Source organism: Geotrypetes seraphini, chromosome 1 (assembly GCF_902459505.1).
Source record: "Geotrypetes seraphini chromosome 1, aGeoSer1.1, whole genome shotgun sequence".
Taxonomy (NCBI): domain Eukaryota; kingdom Metazoa; phylum Chordata; class Amphibia; order Gymnophiona; family Dermophiidae; genus Geotrypetes; species Geotrypetes seraphini.
The window spans coordinates 317,087,852-317,107,196 of NC_047084.1; the positions used below are offsets into that span (position 1 = coordinate 317,087,852).

Consider the following 19,345-nt stretch of genomic DNA (forward strand, 5'->3'; position numbering starts at 1 on the left):
CATACTACTAAGTCATTTAACAGCGTGCACTGAAAATCCTTTGTCTCAGTGAAAAAGGGGAGTGGCTAACCCACTCCAAAAAATCTACTTTTTGCTATATAAATCCTCCAATACATTTTTGAGGTAAGAATATAAGAATTGCTGATGCTGGGTCAGACCAGTGGTCCATCGTGCCCAGCAGTCTGCTCCTGCGGTGGCCCCTAGGTCAAAGACCAGTGTCCTAACTAAGACCAGCCCTACCTGCATATGTTCCAGTTCAGCAGGAACTTGTCTAATTTTTTCTTGAATCCCTGGAAGGTGTTTTCCCCTATAACAGCCTCAGGAAGAGCATTCTAGTGTTCCACCACTATCTGAGTGAAGAAGAACTTCCTTACGTTTGTACCTTTTAACTTTCGAGAGTGCCCTCTCGTTCTCCCTACCTTGGAGAGGGTGAACAGCCTCTCTTTATCTACTAAGTCTATTTCCTTCAGTATCTTGAATGTTTCTATCATGTCCCCTCTCAGTCTCCTCTTTTCAAGGGAGAAGAGGCCCAGTTTCTTTAATCTCTCACTGTATGGCAACTCCTCCAGCCCCTTAACCATTTTAGTCGTTCTTTTCTGGACCCTTTCGAGTAGTACCATGTCCTTCTTCATGTACGGCGACCAGTGCTGGACGCAGTATTCCAGGTGAGGGCCTACCATAGCCCGGTACATCGTCATGGTAACCTTCTCCGATCTGTTCGTGATCCCCTTCTTAATCATTCCTAGCATTCTGTTCGCCCTTTTAGCCTGCTGCCGCCGCACATTGCACGGACGGCTTCATCGACTTGTTGACTAGTACTCCCAAGTTTCTTTCCTGGGGGGTCTCTCCAAGTACCGCCTTGGACATCCTGTATATTCTAATCTAAGACCTTTAAATGAAAGTTCCTATATATGTAAGTACTAATTTGTATTTTAATAGCGTACTAAAATTTAATTCATCATATATGCATTTACACATGTGTATCCAATTAGTGTTTTCTAACTTTACTCTGCAAAAAAAGGAGAGGGCCCCTTGGAATGTGATCTGTATAGCCCAAAGTAAGAAGAAAAGTCCATCTCTATAGCAACCAGGTCAAAGGCCAAACCTTATCTGCCACAGGTCCCTGGAATAATACCCCCTAGACCAGACTGGGCACACATTGAAACAATGGAACTTCATAAAACTAAGGGCTCCTTTTACTAAGGTGCGCTAGCAGTTTTAGCGCACGCTACAATACCGCACATGCCTCCATAGAGCTTGTGTATTTTTCATTTAGCATGTGGTTAGCGCGCGCTAAAAACGCTAGCGCACCTTATTAAAAGGAGCCCTAAGCTATACACCCGGTTTATCTTCTCTGGCCTTGGACAGAGTTTATTAATCAATTCTAATGCCCTGAGATGAATTTATGGTTCATCCTCTGTTTCCAGTGACCACAGCACAAAGCACATATTTTTTCAGATCAATATTTAATCCCATATTTGTCTACCTGGTTCTGCATTCTGGTTTATCCAATTGTGGTTTTATATAGCCAATCATAAAACCTTCTCACCTGCTTTTGGATTAAGTCATTATCTTATAGTATATTTTCCTTAACTAGTAAAATCCTGAACAATGGTAAGAAAGTTTAGTGGCTATTTTTTTTATTTCATGTTTGCCCGGTACTGGGGTTCAAGAAACGATTGGACAATTTCCTGCTGGAAAAGGGGATAAAGGGGTATAGATAGAGGATTACTGCACAGGTCCTGGACCTGTTGTGCCGCCGTGTGAGCGGACTGCTGGGCACAATGGACCTCAGGTCTGACCCAGCAGAGGCATTGCTTATGTTCTTATGTTTTAATATACTGCCACTTCCAGGCTCATTTGAGGCATATCACTACCCAGGTAAGTACAGCTGATTATCAACCCCTGTATTGCTATGTAATACAAAGCTGTACAAAAATTAATTTACTGTAGGACCTAGAGCAAATCTATCAATCATTCCAGCATAACTTCCAAGGACAAAGGCAGCACTTTAAATATGCAGTGGACCCTAGTACATCAGTACATCCATTGGGAAAAACTGAACAAGCTAGAGTACCACAGATCCTAAACACAGAAGCTCCATGCTAACAGAATATTTGGCCTTGGTCATTCAGAACCTTGATAGACCTTCACCAAATATAACCTAAGTGATCATAAACTAAATAGAAATATATAGACAAAAATGTAACAACCCTCAAGAATCCAGTTTTTTGCATGTAGTATCATACCAGAAACAAATATTTTTTCCTTGTACCAGATGGAAAAATATGAAGATAGCAGATGTCAGGGTTTTCTGGCTGGTCATGGGGTGTGACTGTGAGTCTCTCCTTTGGGGCAGATCTTGCAAGTCCGTTGCTAGCATGGCTGTTCCTGGGTATGTTCTCCTTCATGCAGTGGCTATTTTCTTTCCCTTTCCACACTCAGGGCTGCTATCTATTGTTCTCTCACAGGTTAGAATCAAGAAATGTGGGCTTCAAAGTTAGCTTCACATCTAAAATTTTTTAAAAAAATCCAACGAGAATCGATTGCAGTCTGGCAGTGTTGGGCGTGAGGCTGCCGCATTGGCAGGCGTGGGAGCTTTGTGGCTCAGTGACTTTTTGCTGCCATGGCTCAGTGGTATTTGTTTTGGCTTCCTTTCTTTCAGCAACTCATTGTTAGGTCTACTGCGTCAATGGCTGTGGACTATGTCCCTGTTGTGGTTGGTGCAGCCGGCAGCAGTGCCCTTTCTTCTGGGCCCTTGGGGCAACAGATGGCTTCTTGGCTTTTGTTTGTTGAGGAAAGGTTTAGTCACATCTGGGGAGACTCCTTCTTCCTGATGGATTTTTCCAGGGTTACTGCTTCTCCTCCGGGCGATGGGCCTCAGAGGAACTCAGGATCTGGGAAATGCTGCAGTGATCTACTAACCAAAGGAACAGAGATCTCTTTGAACTACTTTAAGCGCAGACCCTTTGCTTTCCTATGAGATATCTCTGTTCAAGTGTCCTTTCCTCAATCTGTCCCTCAAAGGCTGCAAACATTAAATTCAACAGCACAAAGTCAAAAGGAGCAGAAACACAGTGGTAGCGTAGAAAGTCTTCCTCATCCTCAAAGCAGAAACTAGGGCCAAGAGTTTACTGAACTGACCTCTTAAGCTTTTTTCTTCTGTTAAGTTGTGTCTACTGCACCTTATTTTTATTACCATTAAACAATGAAACTTGTCTTTGAAATTTTATTCTGATAAAATAAATTTTGGTGAAATACATAGTGCTACTTTTTTTGTATTAGATTCCATACATGTTTGAATGAATTCTAGCTTTTCTCCTAAATAGCGGTATTTCTGCATACTACTTTGACACTAATGAGAAGAGGTGCTTTCTCTACCCTGCCTAGATATCCTTCATTTAGGCTGGTGGGCATGGGCCCAGTTCTGACTGGCTGGCATGGTTCCTTTCCAGAAGGTGTCTGTTCATGCTGAGGTGTCTCTGGAGCGTCTCCAGCTGTGGGTATGGCTCCTTATTCCAAGCTGGAATGTTCTGTGTTCCTCTCTGTATCTTGCAGTTCTGTACTATCTCAGGTTGAAAGCATTACTGGCTCTGTTAGCACAGCTCAATGGTCAGCTTCCTGGACCCCTGCACATTCTGGGCAGGTTAAGAACATAAGAATTGCCTCTGCCGGGTCAGACCAGGGGTCCATTGTGCCCGGCAGTCCGCTCCCGCGGCGGCCCCCCCCCCAGGTCCATGACCGGTAAGTGTTCCCTACCTAACCTAAACGTCCATACCCTGTTCGCTTAATGTCCTGTAAGGAAAAACCTCTATCTGTACCCTGTTATCCCCTTCGCTTCCAGGAAGTCATCCAGTCCCTTTTTGAACCCCATAATTGTACTCTGTCTTATCACCTCTTCGGAAAGTGCGTTCCAGGTGTCTACCACCCGTTGAGTGAAGAAGAACTTCCTTGCATTCGTTATGAATCTGCCTCCTCTCAGTTTTTCTAAATGACCTCTTGTTTTTGTTGTCCCCTCTAGTCTAAAGAATCTGTCCCTCTCCACCTTCTCTATGCCTTTCATGATTTTATAAGTCTCTATCATGTCCCCTCTCAGTCTCCGCTTTTCCAGGGTAAAAAGCCCCAACTTGTCCAACCGTTCGGCATATGAAAGGTTCTACATGCCCTTTATCATCCTCGTTGCTCTCCTCTGGACCCTCTCAAGTATTGCCATGTACTTCTTGAGGTATGGCGACCAGTATTGGACGCAGTATTCCAGACGTGGGCGCACCATTGCTCGATACAGTGGCAGGATAACTTCCTTCGTTCTGGTAGTGATTGGTTTAGTTTTTTTTGCGTATGGCACTGAAATGGCCAATGACTATGTTTTGGAGCCTCCTTCCTCAGCTTAAGGAACCTGTGTTTTGGGGATCCCCTCTGGGTGGGAGATGCAGCTCTGGAAGTTGGGCTCACTGCCAGCTCTCGCACCTTCAGTTCCAGAGATTGACCTTGCCTCCATCTTTGAATGATAGTACGTGGCTCCATCTCTGTATGTTAAGGGTAGCTCTTTCTCTAGACACAGCTCCATCTTCGGATGTAGAGTGAGGCTTTATCTCGGCTGACGCAGCACGACTAGAGCATAGCTCCATCTCTGTATGTGCAGCTCCCTTTTAGATTGTGGAGCACACATTTTCTTTTGGTAGGCGCAGATTCTTCTCTGAAGGTAGAATGCAATTTCTTCTCATAGCGTTTCTGGGTTCATAGTTTTAACTCTTCATAAGGATCTTCATCACTGTAGAACACAGATTCTTCTCTTCAGGCTCATTTTCATTGCTGAATGTGAAGTAAGCTTCAGATCTCCGTATCTGTATGTAGAGTGCAGATTCCTCCATATATGATGTTGGAGTCGAATGTACTCGGTGATGCTCCCTTCAGTTCCTTCATGGGCTGTTGGGTTTAGCCCCTTTGCAGGATGGTGAACGTGGCTCCTTCGCTGGATATGATGTACAGCCCTGCTGTGGTTGTTGGGCACAGTTCCTTCACTAGGGGGTTGACTGCAGTCATATCACAGGATGTCAGGCATAGCGGGATTGCTGGCTGTTAAGTATAGTTCTTTCTCAGGATGTCGGGTGCGACTCGTGTGTTCATTAATGGAGGCTGCTCTATCTTTACATGTCATGCTCAGCTTCTCTCCAAAGGTGGAGCATGGTGTCCTTTCCCATTTGTGAGGTACAGTGTGCTGTCTGGGCGTCTGGCTTGGCACTGGTAGCTACTCCATCTTGGGACGCTGTGCAGTATGCCTGTAGTAAATCGTGGGCCCTGTCCCCATGTCATTCTCTACTCCAGACTACAAAAATTGATGAATTTAGAAAAGTCCTTTCTTCATTTTGTATATTGTAGAAATCGTTCTAATAGAAATCTCTAATACACCAAAATATATTATGTTATTTACTTTGGGAATATAGAAACCTCAAGTATTCGCGGCCACCTGATGGTAAGAACTATTATCCCAGGACAAGCAGGCAGCATATTCTCACATGTGGGTGACGTCATCCACGGAGCCCCGACGCGGACAGCTTTTCAAGCAAACTTGATTGAAGATTTCAAGTTTGCTAGTGCTGCACCACGCATGTGTGTGCCTTCCTGATCCACTAGAGGGCGCATACCCACCTCATGGTCCTCAGTTCTTAGTTTTCCGCGGAGCCAGAAAGCCCTGTCTCTCTTCTCTCCGTTCTTCTATGTGCCTTTCTAGCACCGCGGGTTCTTTATTTTGTTAGGGAGTCGCTGTGCGTTGTTACTTGATCGTGTATTTCTTTGTTTAAAAAAAAAAAAAATGTGTTTTAAACGGACTTTTTCTTGTGTTTCTACCGGCAGGCCCTTTTTGGGCCTCAGCCATGCGGCTAGGCCTCATTTGGCTGTAGCTGTATTTTCTGCTTCCCTGGCCTCTCTCGGCTCACCTCGTGTGAGCAGGATGGCTGGGACCCTTGTTCCTTCGTTGGAATCGGACTGAGTAGCTTCGATCCCTGGTAAGTCTTCTTTCTTCCTTTTGTTTTTTAGCTGCATTACCTCGGTAATGCCATCGGCTGAGTCTCAGGCATTCCAGGCACCTTCAAAGCGTGCCTCCTCCCATGGGAATACTCAGATCGAGGTTGCCCTTATGGAGCGCACTGCTGCACCTTTCTTACCAGTTCATTGGTACGGTGCTGACTTCGGAACCTCGATGTGCCTCGACGTCGACGGGAGCTTCGCGCCTCGACGTCGACTGGAGCTTCGTGCCTCGACGTCGACGAGGGCTTCTTGCCTCGACGTCGACTGAGGCTTCGTGCCTAGATGTCGACGAGGGCTTCGTGCCTCGACCTCGACGGAGGCTTCGTGCCTCGGCCTCGACGGAGGCTCCGTGCCTCGACCTCGACGGAGGCTTCGTGCCTCGACCTCGACGGGGGCTTTGTGCCTCGACCTCGACGGAGGCTTTGTACCTCGATGTCGACTGAGGCTTCGTGCCTCGGCCTCGACGGAGGCTTTGTGCCTCGCCCTCGACTGCGGCTTCGTGCCTCGCCCTCGACTGCGGCTTCGTGCCTCGACGTCGACTGAGGCTTCGTGCCTCGTCCTCGACTGAGGCTTCGTGCCTCGACCTCGATTGAGGCTTCGTGCCTCGACCTCGACTGAGGCTTTGTACCTCGACCTCGACTGAGGCTTCGTACCTCGACGTCGACTGAGGCTTCGTGCCTCGCCCTCGACTGAGGCTTTGTACCTCGACGTCGACTGAGGCTTGGTGCCTCGACGTCGACTGGGGCTTCGTGCCTTGATCTCGTCTGAGGCTTTGTGCCTCGACGTCGACTGAGGCTTCGGGCCTCGGCGTCGACCGGGCTTCGTGCCTCGGCGTCCACTGAGGCTTCGTGCCTCGACCTTGACTGAGGCTTCGTGCCTCGACGTCGACTGAGGCTTCGTACCTCGACGTCGACTGAGGCTTCGTGCCTCGACGTCGACTGAGGCTTCGTGCCTCGACGTCGCCTGAGGCTTCGTGCTTCGGCGTCGAATGCGGCTTCGTGCCTCGGCGTCGACCGGGCTTCGTGCCTAGGCGTCAACTGAGGCTTCGTGCCTCGACGTCGACTGAGGCTTCGTGCCTCGACGTCGAGGGAGGCATCGAGTGCAGTCGTGCCCGCCTCGACGAGACCTTCAATGCGTGCCTCCTTCCATGGGAATACTCATGTCGAGGTTGCCCTTATGGAGCGCACTGCTGCTCCTTTCTTACCAGTTTGTTGGTACGGTGTTGATTTCTGACCCTCGATGTGCCTCGACGTCGGCTGGAGCTTCGTGCCGCGACGTCGACTGGAGCTTCGTGCCTCGAAGTCGACGGAGGCTTCATGCCTCCATGTCGAATGAGGTTTCGTGCCTCGACGTCGACCGGGCTTTGTGCCTCGCCGTCGACTGGGGCTTGGTGCCTCGCCGTCGCGTGGGGCTTGGTGCCTCGCCGCCGCCTGGGGCTTCGTTTCTTGATTGTGCCTCGCCGTCGACTGCAGCTGCCTTGACGTCGACTTCGGCTTGGTGCCTCCCCGCCGCCTGGGGCCTTGCGCCTCGATGTAGCATGCGGCTGGGTGCCGCGATTGATTTCTGCCTCAATGTCGACTGGGGCTGGAGGTCTCGATGTCGGCGGAGGTTGGGTGTCTCGGCGGATGCTTTGGGCCTTCGGTGTCGGCTGCGGCCGTGTGCTCCGCGTCTCTTGACGCTTGTGCTCGACGTCGCCTGAGGCTTGCGCCTCGACGTCGACTGAGGCTGGGGGCCTCATCGTCGACTGGAGCTCTGTGCCTCGTCGTTGACGGGGCTTCGCACCGTCGATGGGGGCGTGTGACTTGACGTCGCTTGGGGCTTGGTGCCCTTTGGGGGGCTATGGCCTTGTGTTTCGAAGTCGACGGTGGCTTAGTGCAGCAACGTCGCTGTTACCGCGGCAGCGGCTGGTTTTGGGCCACGGTGTCGATTCCGGGGTTGCACCTGGGCGTCTCCAGCTCCAGTTCGAGAGGGTTCGGCCTCTCTCCCTGCTCCGGCCCTATTGCTCCCGCATGCGGCTTCTCGCTTGGCGCCGAGGGTGGCTGAGGTTCCGAGCCTCCAGGCGCGTCTCGCCGCTTTTACGTGCGTGAGTTCTGCGCTTATTGAGGCCTCTCTTGCGGTGTCCACTAACCGCCTCTCAGCTCGCGACGGGTCCTTCGCCTATCGGGACGCCTTTGGCTTCATCCCGTCTGCCTTGGTGGTTTGGACTCCTTCTCTGGAGACCCTTCTTATGTTGTCTCGGCCTCCTTCGCAGCAGCCGCAATAGCTGCTGCAGCGCCGGGTTTGGGGTTAGCCGCCGGCTTCGGAAACTTCGGGCCGTCTTTTCGTCTATTCTCGCATTGCCTCTGGGCTGCTCTCCTTCTGGGGATTCCTCCACTCCCTTCGGGAGCGGGGTCTCCGTGCCTACGCACCGGGAGTATAGCCTCACTTCTGTCGGTCGGGCATTCCCATCCTCCCATCTGCGTTTGGTCCTGGCCTTTCGTGCCCTGCACTAGTTCTAGTACGGGAGTGGGTCTATCTCAGCCCGCCCCAGTCTCGGGAGTCCGTAGGGGCGGGCCTGGATCCTTGTCTCGGCCTCAGCGGAGGCCCTTGTTTGTTTATGCCGGAAGGTGGGCCTTCTGTCCTCGGTCCGCCTTCGGTTATTTTCTGCCTCTGCCTCGGCAGGTGGCCTGTCGGCGCTTGCGTCGGCTGGTGTCTCAGCGGTTTTCGGCCTCGGCCGACCTGTTGCTGATCCTTTTGGGAGCAGGGGTTTTCCACGGTGGATGTCCCGTGGTTCGCCGGGTTTCATCTTCATGTTCCCCGCTGGACCCGAGCATCTTTGTGATGGCAGGATCGGGATCCCGCTTCCCAGCATATTCAGGTGTCGCCCACCTTAACACGCTTGTTTCGTTGGGGGGCTACCTCTTCATTTTCCCGTCTGCCGATGGACTACTTGGCATTGGCGTAGGGGTGCATCTCGACGGCCTTCGGCCTCAGGGTCCTTGGTCGGGTGCGGCCTGTCGCAGCCACATCAATCTGCTGGAACCCCAGGCCATTTGCACTACCGTGACCTGGTGCGTCCCGTCTTCTCCTGGCGTTGTATTCGGTGACCCAGCCAGGGGTACAGGTTCCCTGTTTCTTTGTGGGGAAGCCTTTTGTCAAGGGCGGTGAGTGTTACATCACTGCTTCTTCTTTGGGCGGTGTATTCCGGGGCGTGCTGCTTTGTCTGGCGGACACGTTGAGTCGCCCTTTTCGGCCGCATGAATGGTTACTCCATTCTCAGACTCTGCGGCATATGAATGTTCGGTGGGGAACCCAACAAGTAGTTCTGTTCACTTGAACCCTCACTCTCTGGTTGCCTCGAGCTAGCTCGAGGATGTTCTACCGAGTTCGCTTCGTGGTGGATGCTTCCTTCTCGATGGAATGGGCGGGTTCTATGCGTTCCCTCCCTGTACTCGGATTGTCGGTCTGCGCCATCAGGATTTTGATGGCGCCTCTGTGGCCCTGGCGGCCATGGTTCCTCCAGCGTTTCGGGGAACTCAGCTTCTACCTATGTTCCCGTCCTCTGCTGTCTCAGTGTTGCGGTTTCGGTTGCATTCCAATCTGCAGCTTGGTTCCTCGCAACGTGCCTCCCTCCTTCTGTTTCTCTCAGTCGGTGGGGGTGTTCTCGAGGCCTCTCGAAAGATCTCCACTCGGCAATGCTTTTCCCATAGATGGTCCTGATTTGCTGCGTGGTGTGCTGAGCGCCGCATGGAATCGCTCTCTGCCTCCTTGCCTTCAGTGCTGGAATATCTGTTGCACTGGTCTCGGTCTGGTCTCAGATCTACATCTTTTCGACTCCTCCTCTGTGCATTGCTGCCTTTCATCGGCCGCTGAATGGAGCGCTGCTCTCCGTCCATCCGACGGTTTCCCGCTTTATGAGGGATCTCTTCATTGTAAATCCTCCGCTCAAAGCCCCTCCGGTGGTTTGGGATCTTTGTGTGTTCCTGGCTCAATTGGGATACCTCCATTTGATTCCATTGATGAAGCTCTTTTGAATTACTTCACCTGGCAGGTGGTATTCCTGGTTGCTCTCACGTCTGCTCGCAGAGTCAGTGAGCTGCACGCTCTGGTTGCGGACCCGTTTTTTCCTGTATTTCATCGGAACACGGTGGTCCTGCGTGCTCCACCCCTCTTCTTGTCCAGGGTGGTTTCGGCCTTACCTTTCATTCTTTCCATTATTCTTTCCGTCTTTTTTCAGAAGCCCCACTCGCCTCCTGGCGAGGTGGCGCTTCGCACACTTGACTGTAAGAGGGCGTTGGCTTTTTGTCTTCAACGCTTGTCAGTCTCCTTGGACGGTTCCTCTTTTCTTTTTGTCCTTCGCCCTCATTGGTCGGGACGCTCGGTTTTCAAGCGCACCTTGTCCACTGGTTCGCTGCTTGTTTTTCCTTTTCATATGCTCAGGCTGGTCTCGCACTGTAAGGTCGAGTCACAGGACATAGAGCCCGAGTGATGGCGGCTTCGGTAGCTTTCCTCAGGTCGACGCCTGTCGGGGAGTTTGGCACGGCTGCCACTTGGTCTTCGGTTCATCCTTTCCCCTTCCACTACTACCTGGATACTCTGTCCAGGAGCGACGGCCGGTTGGCCAGTCGGTTTTGCATAATCTGTTTTCTTGGATTGCCAACTTCCCTCCGTCCCTTTTTGGTTAGCTTGGAGGTCACCCACATGTGAGAATATGCTGCCTGCTTGTCCTGGGATAAAGCACAGTTACTTACCGTAACAGGTGTTATCCAGGGACAGCAGGCAGATATTCTCACAACCCGCCCGCCTCCCCGAGGTTGGCTTCTTTGCTAGCTATCTGAACTGAGGACCATGAGGTGGGTATGCGCCCTCTAGTGGATCAGGAAGGCACACACATGCGTGGTGCAGCACTAGCAAACTTGAAATCTTCAATCAAGTTTGCTTGAAAAGCTGTCCGCGTCGGGGCTCCGTGGATGACGTCACCCACATGTGAGAATATCTGCCTGCTGTCCCTGGATAACACCTGTTACGGTAAGTAACTGTGCTGTCTTTATCAAGGTTACCTATTGCAAGCTATCATTGGTTCTTTGTTTATCCCAATATACTGACTATACTCATAGAGGGGCATAATAAAAAAAAACGTCTAAGTCTCCTTTCAGCCTAAGGCCCTAAAAGTTGAAAGTAGAAGCATGGAAAATGTCTATTCTCAAAAAAAAGTCCAAAATGAGGTTTGTTTTGAGAATGGCCTACCTCTACATTCAGCAGTTTAAACGGTCATACCATCACTACGTCTACACTTGCAACACATTATTAAACAAAAAAGACTAAGTCCCAAACGCCCAGAACCAGACCTTTTAGGTGAAGGAGGGGCCAGTCCTTCGCCTAAAAGCTGAATTCTGTAACCAGTGTCTGTCAAAAGAACACCAGTTACAGAATCCACCACCCCCTCTCCCCCACAATGATCGCGGCAAGAGATATAGCCAATCTCTCCTGCCGCGATCCACCCCCTCCCAATCGGATAGGGTAGGAGGAAGCAAAAGCCCTCCTGCCCCGGTGAGCTGCGACCTTTCTGACATGATCGGGTCAGGAGGAAGCCCAAGCCCTTTTGCCCCAGCGGGCCGTGACCCTCCCGACACAATCAGGGCAGAAGGGAGCCCAAGCTCTCCTGCCCTGGCGAAACTGTGACCCTCCCAACACGATCGGGGCAGGAGGGAGCCCAAGCCCTCCTGTCCAGCGAAACCTCATACCCCCCACCCCCTCAAAAATACGGGCATGAGGGATCTCAGGCCCTCCTGCCCTCATCGCACCTACCCCCTACGATTGGCTCCCGCGGGCCTGTTTGACCCAATCGCCTCATGCCCTGCCCACAGGTGAAGCCTGAGGCACCTGGGCCAACCGGAGATGCCCTGCCGTGATCCTCACCCCAAAGTGCTGCGGTTCTGGGAGGTGGGCGATCACAATCGCAGCAGGAGAGATGAGCCATCTCTCCTACTGCAATAGTTACAGTAGGGGGTAGGCAGGTTGCTGGGACCGCTGAGCTGATCGCGGCAGCCGCAATCAGCTCAGCGGCCCCTTTTTTGGCACTTATACCTGTTTTGACTTGGTCTAAGTCAAAATGTATAAGTGCCGACTAGGCAACCTGGCTAAATTTTTGGTTATACCTGCTGTATGGCTATGTCTAGGTCGGCCCACCTCCCGCCCTTTCCCCACCTCTAAAAACATCTTTTTTCGCTCTATGCATTTAAAGGCAGGGGAAAGGCCTAAGCTGGTTTTAGATACGTCTAAAACCAGCTTTGGTTATGGGTAGTTGGACGATCAGGCTTTTTGATCGTCCAAGTACCCATTTAGGCCACATTTTAGACGTTTTTTTGTTTTGATTATGAGCCCCTTAGTTTATATTTCTTTTTAATTTTTTACATTTTTTTATCTTACATAGAGTGTTAATCTATTAGCATGTGATTAAAAGTCGCGCGCGCTAACCCCACTAGCGCAGCTTGATAAAAGGAGCCCTAAATCACCTTCATATTTTTAAAACTGAAATATCTTTCAATTATTATTCATAGGTTGCCACTGACTTTCTAGCTCTATGTACTTAGCTTATGCAGTATAAATGCCTGAGACTCCTATCGAAGGTGACCGGATGATCTGGTGTATTTTTTGATTATTGGTTTCTGATTTCTTAGGTGGTGCCCAGCTTGCTTTTAGTTAGGGTTAAGTAGTCATTAGACTGATTTCGAAATAGGTATAGTGATATATATTCTCTACTCCAGAGCAGGTTTCTTAACTGCTCCTACTAGTTCAATGGCAGCAGTTCTAGTTTTTCTTTCACCTTGATCAAGCACTACTTGCTCCAGAAATAATAGTGACTTTTATCTTATAAGCTTGTTAGTTCCTCTGATTATGTATGGGTTGCACTACAGTTAAAGCATCAATATAGAAGCAGCTTTAAGAGGACACCTATGCAAAATGAATAAATTCTGAGTTTCCTTGTAACGATTTTTACATATAGCTTGTAGGCTTTCTTAAAGGAGAAAAAGACTTACTGGAGTGACTGACATATTAAGGACTGCGGGTCATTGATTTATTGTGGTCCTTTGAGGAAATAAGGTCTTGGCCAGCTATAGCACTTTATAAATTAGCAGTGGGGAGAGGCAGCCTTGGGGTTTTAGGTGGTGAGAACTATTGTTTAAGCTGAGCATGAAACGTTTAATACATCCGAGAGTCCTGGATTCCCTGTGTTGTGTAATTTATGCAGTCATCTATTCTTTTGCTTGCCAGTTATGGCAGCACCAGTATTCTCTGTCGCTCTTGCATGGTCCCTTACGTCACCTTCAACTTATTTTGTAGTTATTTCATGAATTTGACTTGAGTGCACTATGTGAGTTGAAGTGCTCATATCTGTCAAGCCAAATGCAAATTATCAGGTCAAGAATGCTGCACAGTGTTGTAAATCCATAAAATTTCATTTCAGCAGAGAGCAAAGGAAGACTTATGAAAAACAGATCAAACCTATTAGAGCAGAAAAGAGCAGAGACCTGTGAACTGAAATTTATAAGTGCCCTGTGTATTATTTAGAGGCATGCTACTCTTTTAGTAAAGAGCAGAAGGAAAGACATTTCTTCTACACCATATCCGCCAAAGAAAACTGACCCTTGAGCCTAGAAAATCACCTTCTAACCTCTACAACACTGCACACACCATCATCCATATGGCACGCCTTTATGACTGCGGTACACTTTTTGAAGTACCATATCTGATTACCAGCGCCTTTTAGAATTCAAAGAACTAAGGCCGGTATTGGACAGACTTGTACAGCTTGTGTCCCATATATGGTGATTCGGTGTAGGATGGGCTGGGAAGGACATCAGTGGGAACTCCACTAACTTGGAACATGAGGACATTACTGGCCAGATTTTATGGTAGATATCCTGCAAACAATGGGATGGTTGGATAGGCTGAAGTGAGGTTAGATGGCAACTTCAGCAGTTGGAATGTAGGATAATACCAGGTGGACTTTAGTCTATGGCCCAGAAATATCAAAGAAGAAACAAGTTAATTTAATCATGTATTTTTAATGAGGATAACTAATGGGCAGACTGGATGGACCACTGAGGTCTTTATCTGCTGTCATTTACTATGTTACTATATAACATAAAATATTCACAGTGGCACACAAGATCCTACATTTTGGCACCCCTGCTTATTCTTCCGCATTGATTAAACCCTACACTCTCATATGGACCAATCAATCATTGACCACTGACCAACTGTCCATTCCAGCTTTAAGCTCTACAAGATAACAAGCTACTTGTTGATGCTCTTTTTTTTTAGTAGGCCCCCTGTTCCGGCAGAACAGACTTTTGCAAAGTTTAAATCAATTCTTAAAGCTCATTTGTTTGTTTCGGCATTTGAGGCCCCAGCAGAACAGTAGTTGGCGTCAATGGTGGAGTTATGACTCTAATCCTAAACCTTTTGCTGGCTCTCCCTATATTATTAAGGATCCCGGTTTTCTGTCTTCTTTATTTTATTTTCTTTGCTGCCCTATCTAAATCGTAGCTCCTTTCTGTTTGACATTTTACTTTTGAATTATAAACCGCTTTGCTTGATTTTGAAAGGCAGTACATGTTTCTGTAGGCAGATGAAACTGAGTCTGATCTATATTGCTGACTTTTTTTCTTTTGCAGAGGATGCAGAGGACAAATATATTTCCCCATTCCACGATATTCCGCTGTATGCTGTGATGGAGGTACGTACGTAAGTTTTGGAATCTAGCAAAGCTATAAAAAATTATCTTGCAGTGAGAAATGATCATACTGTATGTGGATTTTAACTGTGAACAGTCATCTTTTTTATATTGCTGTCAAGGCTCGGATGCTCTACCGTGGCTTAGTAAAAAGGTGGGGGGGGAGGGGGGGCGTAAGTTAGGTGCCCTTTAAAGAATCTGGGTCCAAGTATTAAACCTGGTACACTTTAAAGTTGGTTAAAGGTACACTACAATTTGAAGAAACAATTTGTCTAGCATTCAAAGAAGCAATTGTAAACTTGTGCACTGATATACAGGATCTTGTAAAAAGTCTTCACTGGCTCCCTATCCACCATCGCATACAGTTCAAGCTCCTATTGCTGACCTACAAGTGTGTTCATTCTGCTGCCCCTCAATATCTCTCCTCTCTTCTCTCTCCTTATACACCTCCCAGAGAACTTTGTTCCTCAGATAAGCCGCTCCTAGCTGTACCTTTCTCCTCCACTTCGTTCCTTTCATCTAGTTGCCCCTATGCCTGGAATAAATTACCTGAGTTTGTCTGCCAAGCCCCTTCCCTTCCCTTGTTTCAAAGAAGGCTGAAAACCCACCTTTTTTATATACCTTCAATCCATAACCCTAATGCCCACTGCGCACCAGCCCAGCCCACTGATTAACCATTCCCCTTAACTATATCCATGACATCCTGTTTGTCTGTCTTGGCTGTTTAGATTGTAAGCTCTTCCTAGCAGGGACTGTTTTGTTCTTTGTGACTCTGTACAGTGCTGCTTACGTCTGGTAGCGCTGTAGAAATAATTGTAGTAGTAGTAGTAAGTCTTCACAACCTTGTGCACATTCTTCTGTCTAGAAAAAGATAATTTGAAATGTGTGAAGTAGGAATCCATTTCATTGATGTACACAATATATTCTAGTCTTTCAACATGAAAAAACACTTCTATAAATATTTAGAAACTAATTAAGAATAAGAACCAAAAAGTCTTGCATGTAGAAGTCTCCACACCCCTTGACTCAGTACTTCTGCAACAATTTGTATGTATGTATTTATTCATTATATAGATATGCAGCGCTGTACATATACGCAGGCACTTCCTATGCCCCTGGTAGGCTCACAACAATAATAATAATAATAATACAAAAAAACATCAGACCATCTCAACCACCATGCTCAACATAAAAAACAACTATAAATAAGTTTGGGATAAATGCCTATCAACTTTGTAGAGTAGGATGAAAATTTTTGACAGAATAATTTAGGATCTTTCAAATTGCCCAAGGGCTATCTGGATTGCAGACATCATCTTGCCCAGATTTTCTATTGGTTTCAGGTCTGGGTCTGACTGGGCTAGTTGAGGGTTTCACTTTCTTCTTGCTGAGGCATTTCAATATAGCTTTTATTTTGCTTAAGATCATTTTTTCCTAGATTTCTCTCCAGTCCCAGGCCTATTGCAGACTGGAACACGTTTTGCTCTAGGATTTGCTTATACTTTGCCCCATCCATATTTCCCTTGATCTTTATTTCTGTTCTCCCTGGTGGAAAACATCCTTGCAAACAAGTAGCAGAAGACAAATCTACCACAATTTCAAAGGTAGACAACAAACAACGGAGGAGACTGTAGCATAAAACTGGATGAATTTATTGAATATAAGGGGACTTGACTCAATTTGTATTTGACTGCTAGGTCTGCTTCAGGAGTCTAAACTGTGACATTTCCGCTCCCCGAGACGGTCATGTCAGAGTGAAACCCCGGTCTCAGTCTCTTACTCGAGACCAGACTCTCCCTGAAAAGGATCAGGAAGAAGATCCTGAAAGCCCAGCTGCCTATCCTGAGTCTTCTAGCCTAGAGCAGTGCCCTGAGTATAGGTTAACTGCCCGGCCCAGAAAAGCTTCCAGTCACACTAAGGGATTTAATCAAGCTCCCAGTGATATTCTGCCCTGTAGCCTGAGGGGGAGCCCAAGAACACACAAGCTAGGCACACGATCACCCAGTGTAGGGCGTGGCCCTAAGCCTGTTAAGCAGCTCTCCAGAGCATTAAAGGAGGCTGCCCAAGAGAGTCTGGGAGAGAGAGTTCTCCGGGCCAGGAGAAGGCCAGACCTCACTCCAGAGCCAATGGAGTGTGAGGCTCCAATGCCTCAGGAACCAGCAGAGCAGCTGGATACACCAGAAAGCATGGACCTGGATGAAGGGTGTATGCTGGAGACCGGTATGGAAGAAGCCATGGATGTGAGCTTGGCAACTTTCCACTAAACACTACAGGTACAAGGCTGTACAGCAATAATAGTGGAGAGGAGTTTTTGGCAGAACTGTTTGGATTGTTTTGTGCTGTAAAGACAAGCTCAGAGCAGTGCTGCACCAGCTTGATTGGATTGCTACATTGCAGCTGTGCAGGAGCTCAGTAGAAGCCCAAAGGACTGTGAGCTAATCAGGGCTGGAAATTTAGGAGCCTGCAGTAAGGCTTCAGTTTTTGTATTTTGTGTTTTTGCTTAAAGTTTACCTGGTGAAGAAACTGGACTGTGTTAGTTAGTAAGCCCAGGACGCCAGCTCAGGGCTGGATAAGTGCTTAAGAGACTAATTGTGCTGAGTTTTTCAGAGCCTGTGTGATCAGGTAGAGCAAGCACTAAAACCTGGACTGGAAGTATAATTGATAGCAAGCTTGCTGTGCTTTCACTGAACTGGGGTGAAAGTTAAAAGGCTTTTTGTTTTCTGTTTTCTTTCTTTTTGCCCTTGTTTGGGAAGAAAGGGAACTTGGACTATGATAATAGATGATATGATTTATGTGGCAAGTGACTAATTAAACTTCTCACATTATTTTTCAACTTGACTCACGGTGCTTTATTTTTAGCAAAGCCAAGATAGTGAGACACCAGTGAGGTCTCCCCCTTTGGGAGCCACGTCAGGAGTGTGCTACCCTCTACCGGAGGTCTTCTGAACTTTACCAAGACCCCGGCAGGTGACAAAATGGTGGCAGCGGTGGGATTTTAGCACACTCTACTGGTGGTTTCAAGTTTGAACCTATAAGGAAAAAAAAAACAAAAACGAAAATTTTGCAGTTTTTTTTTGCTTCATAATTTTGCTTTTGGAGTGTTCCTGTGACGCAGGACAACGCTGCAGGAACCACGCCCGGCTATACTTCTGAGGGACCACCGGAAGGACCAGACCAGAAGGAAGTGCCTGAGTCGGGAGTAACAGGACGTACAAGCACAGCCAGAACGACTGGAGGCCAAGGAGGCCTATTTACCAAAGGCGCAGACTCGTCAGTACCTCAGGTAAAGAGTACCTAGGGAGGGGACTGACGAGGATACGAGAGGTATCGGTTAAGATACTCCTCGGGGTTAAAACAAAGAGGGATAGTTTACTCTCTCTGGTGAGACCGCACTTGGGTTTCCTTTTTTGTGTTTGTCTTTTTACACAGGTCGGAGGATGGACCCACAGCAATTCCTAGCGGTGCTGGCGCAAGAAAGACGTCAACATTCAGAGGACATACAGAACCTGATAAAAGCGAATCAGGAGATGTGGCATTCTGGACAGCAAGCCGCGAGGCGGCAACATGATGAAATCCTATTGGCCATGGGCGAGCAGACCAAGGTCTGGGCTCAGACATTACACCCTATGGTGACCAACCCAGGCGCAGCGCATCCGCCGGGTCCTCCGGCGCAGCCCATGGTAGGACAAATTCCATTACACACATTGAATTTGTGCAAAATTTCTCCTGGGGACGCGCCTGATGAATTTTTAAACGCCTTCGAGCGTATTGCAACAGCAGCCGGATGGCCCCCTGATCAGTGGGCCGTGCGTCTGTTGCCTTGCCTGGCCGGGGAAACTCTATCTGCCTTTCAGACTCTCAGTCCTGAGCAAGCTAGTAATTATGCCACAGTAAGAACACACATCTTAGATTACCTAGGATATACCTGTGAGCACTACCGACAGAAGTTTAGAGCCACGCAGTTACTAACGAAAGAAAGACCCAAAGCGTTGGTACAGAGGCTGTCAAAACTGGCAGAAAGGTGGCTACAGCCTCACCTGTCGGATCCTGGAGCCCTCTTTGCGGAGGTTGTGAGAGAGCAAGTGCTCGAAGCAGTCCCCAAAGATTTGAGGGGATGGATCCGCAGGCAAGGCTGTCAGACTTTACCAGAGGTAGTGGAGGCAGCCGAAGCCTTCATAGATGCTCAGAACTCTTTTAAGGAAAGAAAAGCTGATAGGCCCAGTAGAGGGGAAACAGGGAGAGAACAGCCTCCATGGTTCAAGTCCCTGGATTCCCAGAATTCCTCCCAGAGGAAACCGCTACCCAGTACTCCTAGGAAGACAGGACAGGATACGAGCCTCCGGTGCTTCAAGTGTGGGAAGCAGGGGCATACCCAGCGATATTGCCAGGAAAAAAGGGATTATGTAGCCTCACAAGGGGTGGGGGCCGAAAGAGGGTATATGGTATGTGTTTCGGTGGGAGGTCAGGAAACTATGGCCCTAGTAGATACTGGTGCCGATCAGTCCATGATGGCCACCGGGTTTTGGAGAAAGCTTTTTCCCAATGAGAAGTTAAAAACAGAGACTCGTGCAGTTTCCATCCGGTGCATCCATGGTGACC

At 48.4% G+C, this 19,345-nt stretch overlaps 1 protein-coding gene across 1 annotated transcript in view; it reads left to right on the plus strand.

Moving 5' to 3' along the window:
* The window catches only part of PPA2 (inorganic pyrophosphatase 2), a 161,484-nt gene that overhangs the window by 16,767 nt on the left and 125,372 nt on the right, over nt 1–19,345 (plus strand). The window contains exon 2 of the mRNA XM_033956747.1: nt 14,688–14,749. Within this exon, the coding sequence (XP_033812638.1) occupies nt 14,688–14,749 (62 nt within the window). The remainder of the gene's footprint in view (nt 1–14,687; nt 14,750–19,345) is intronic.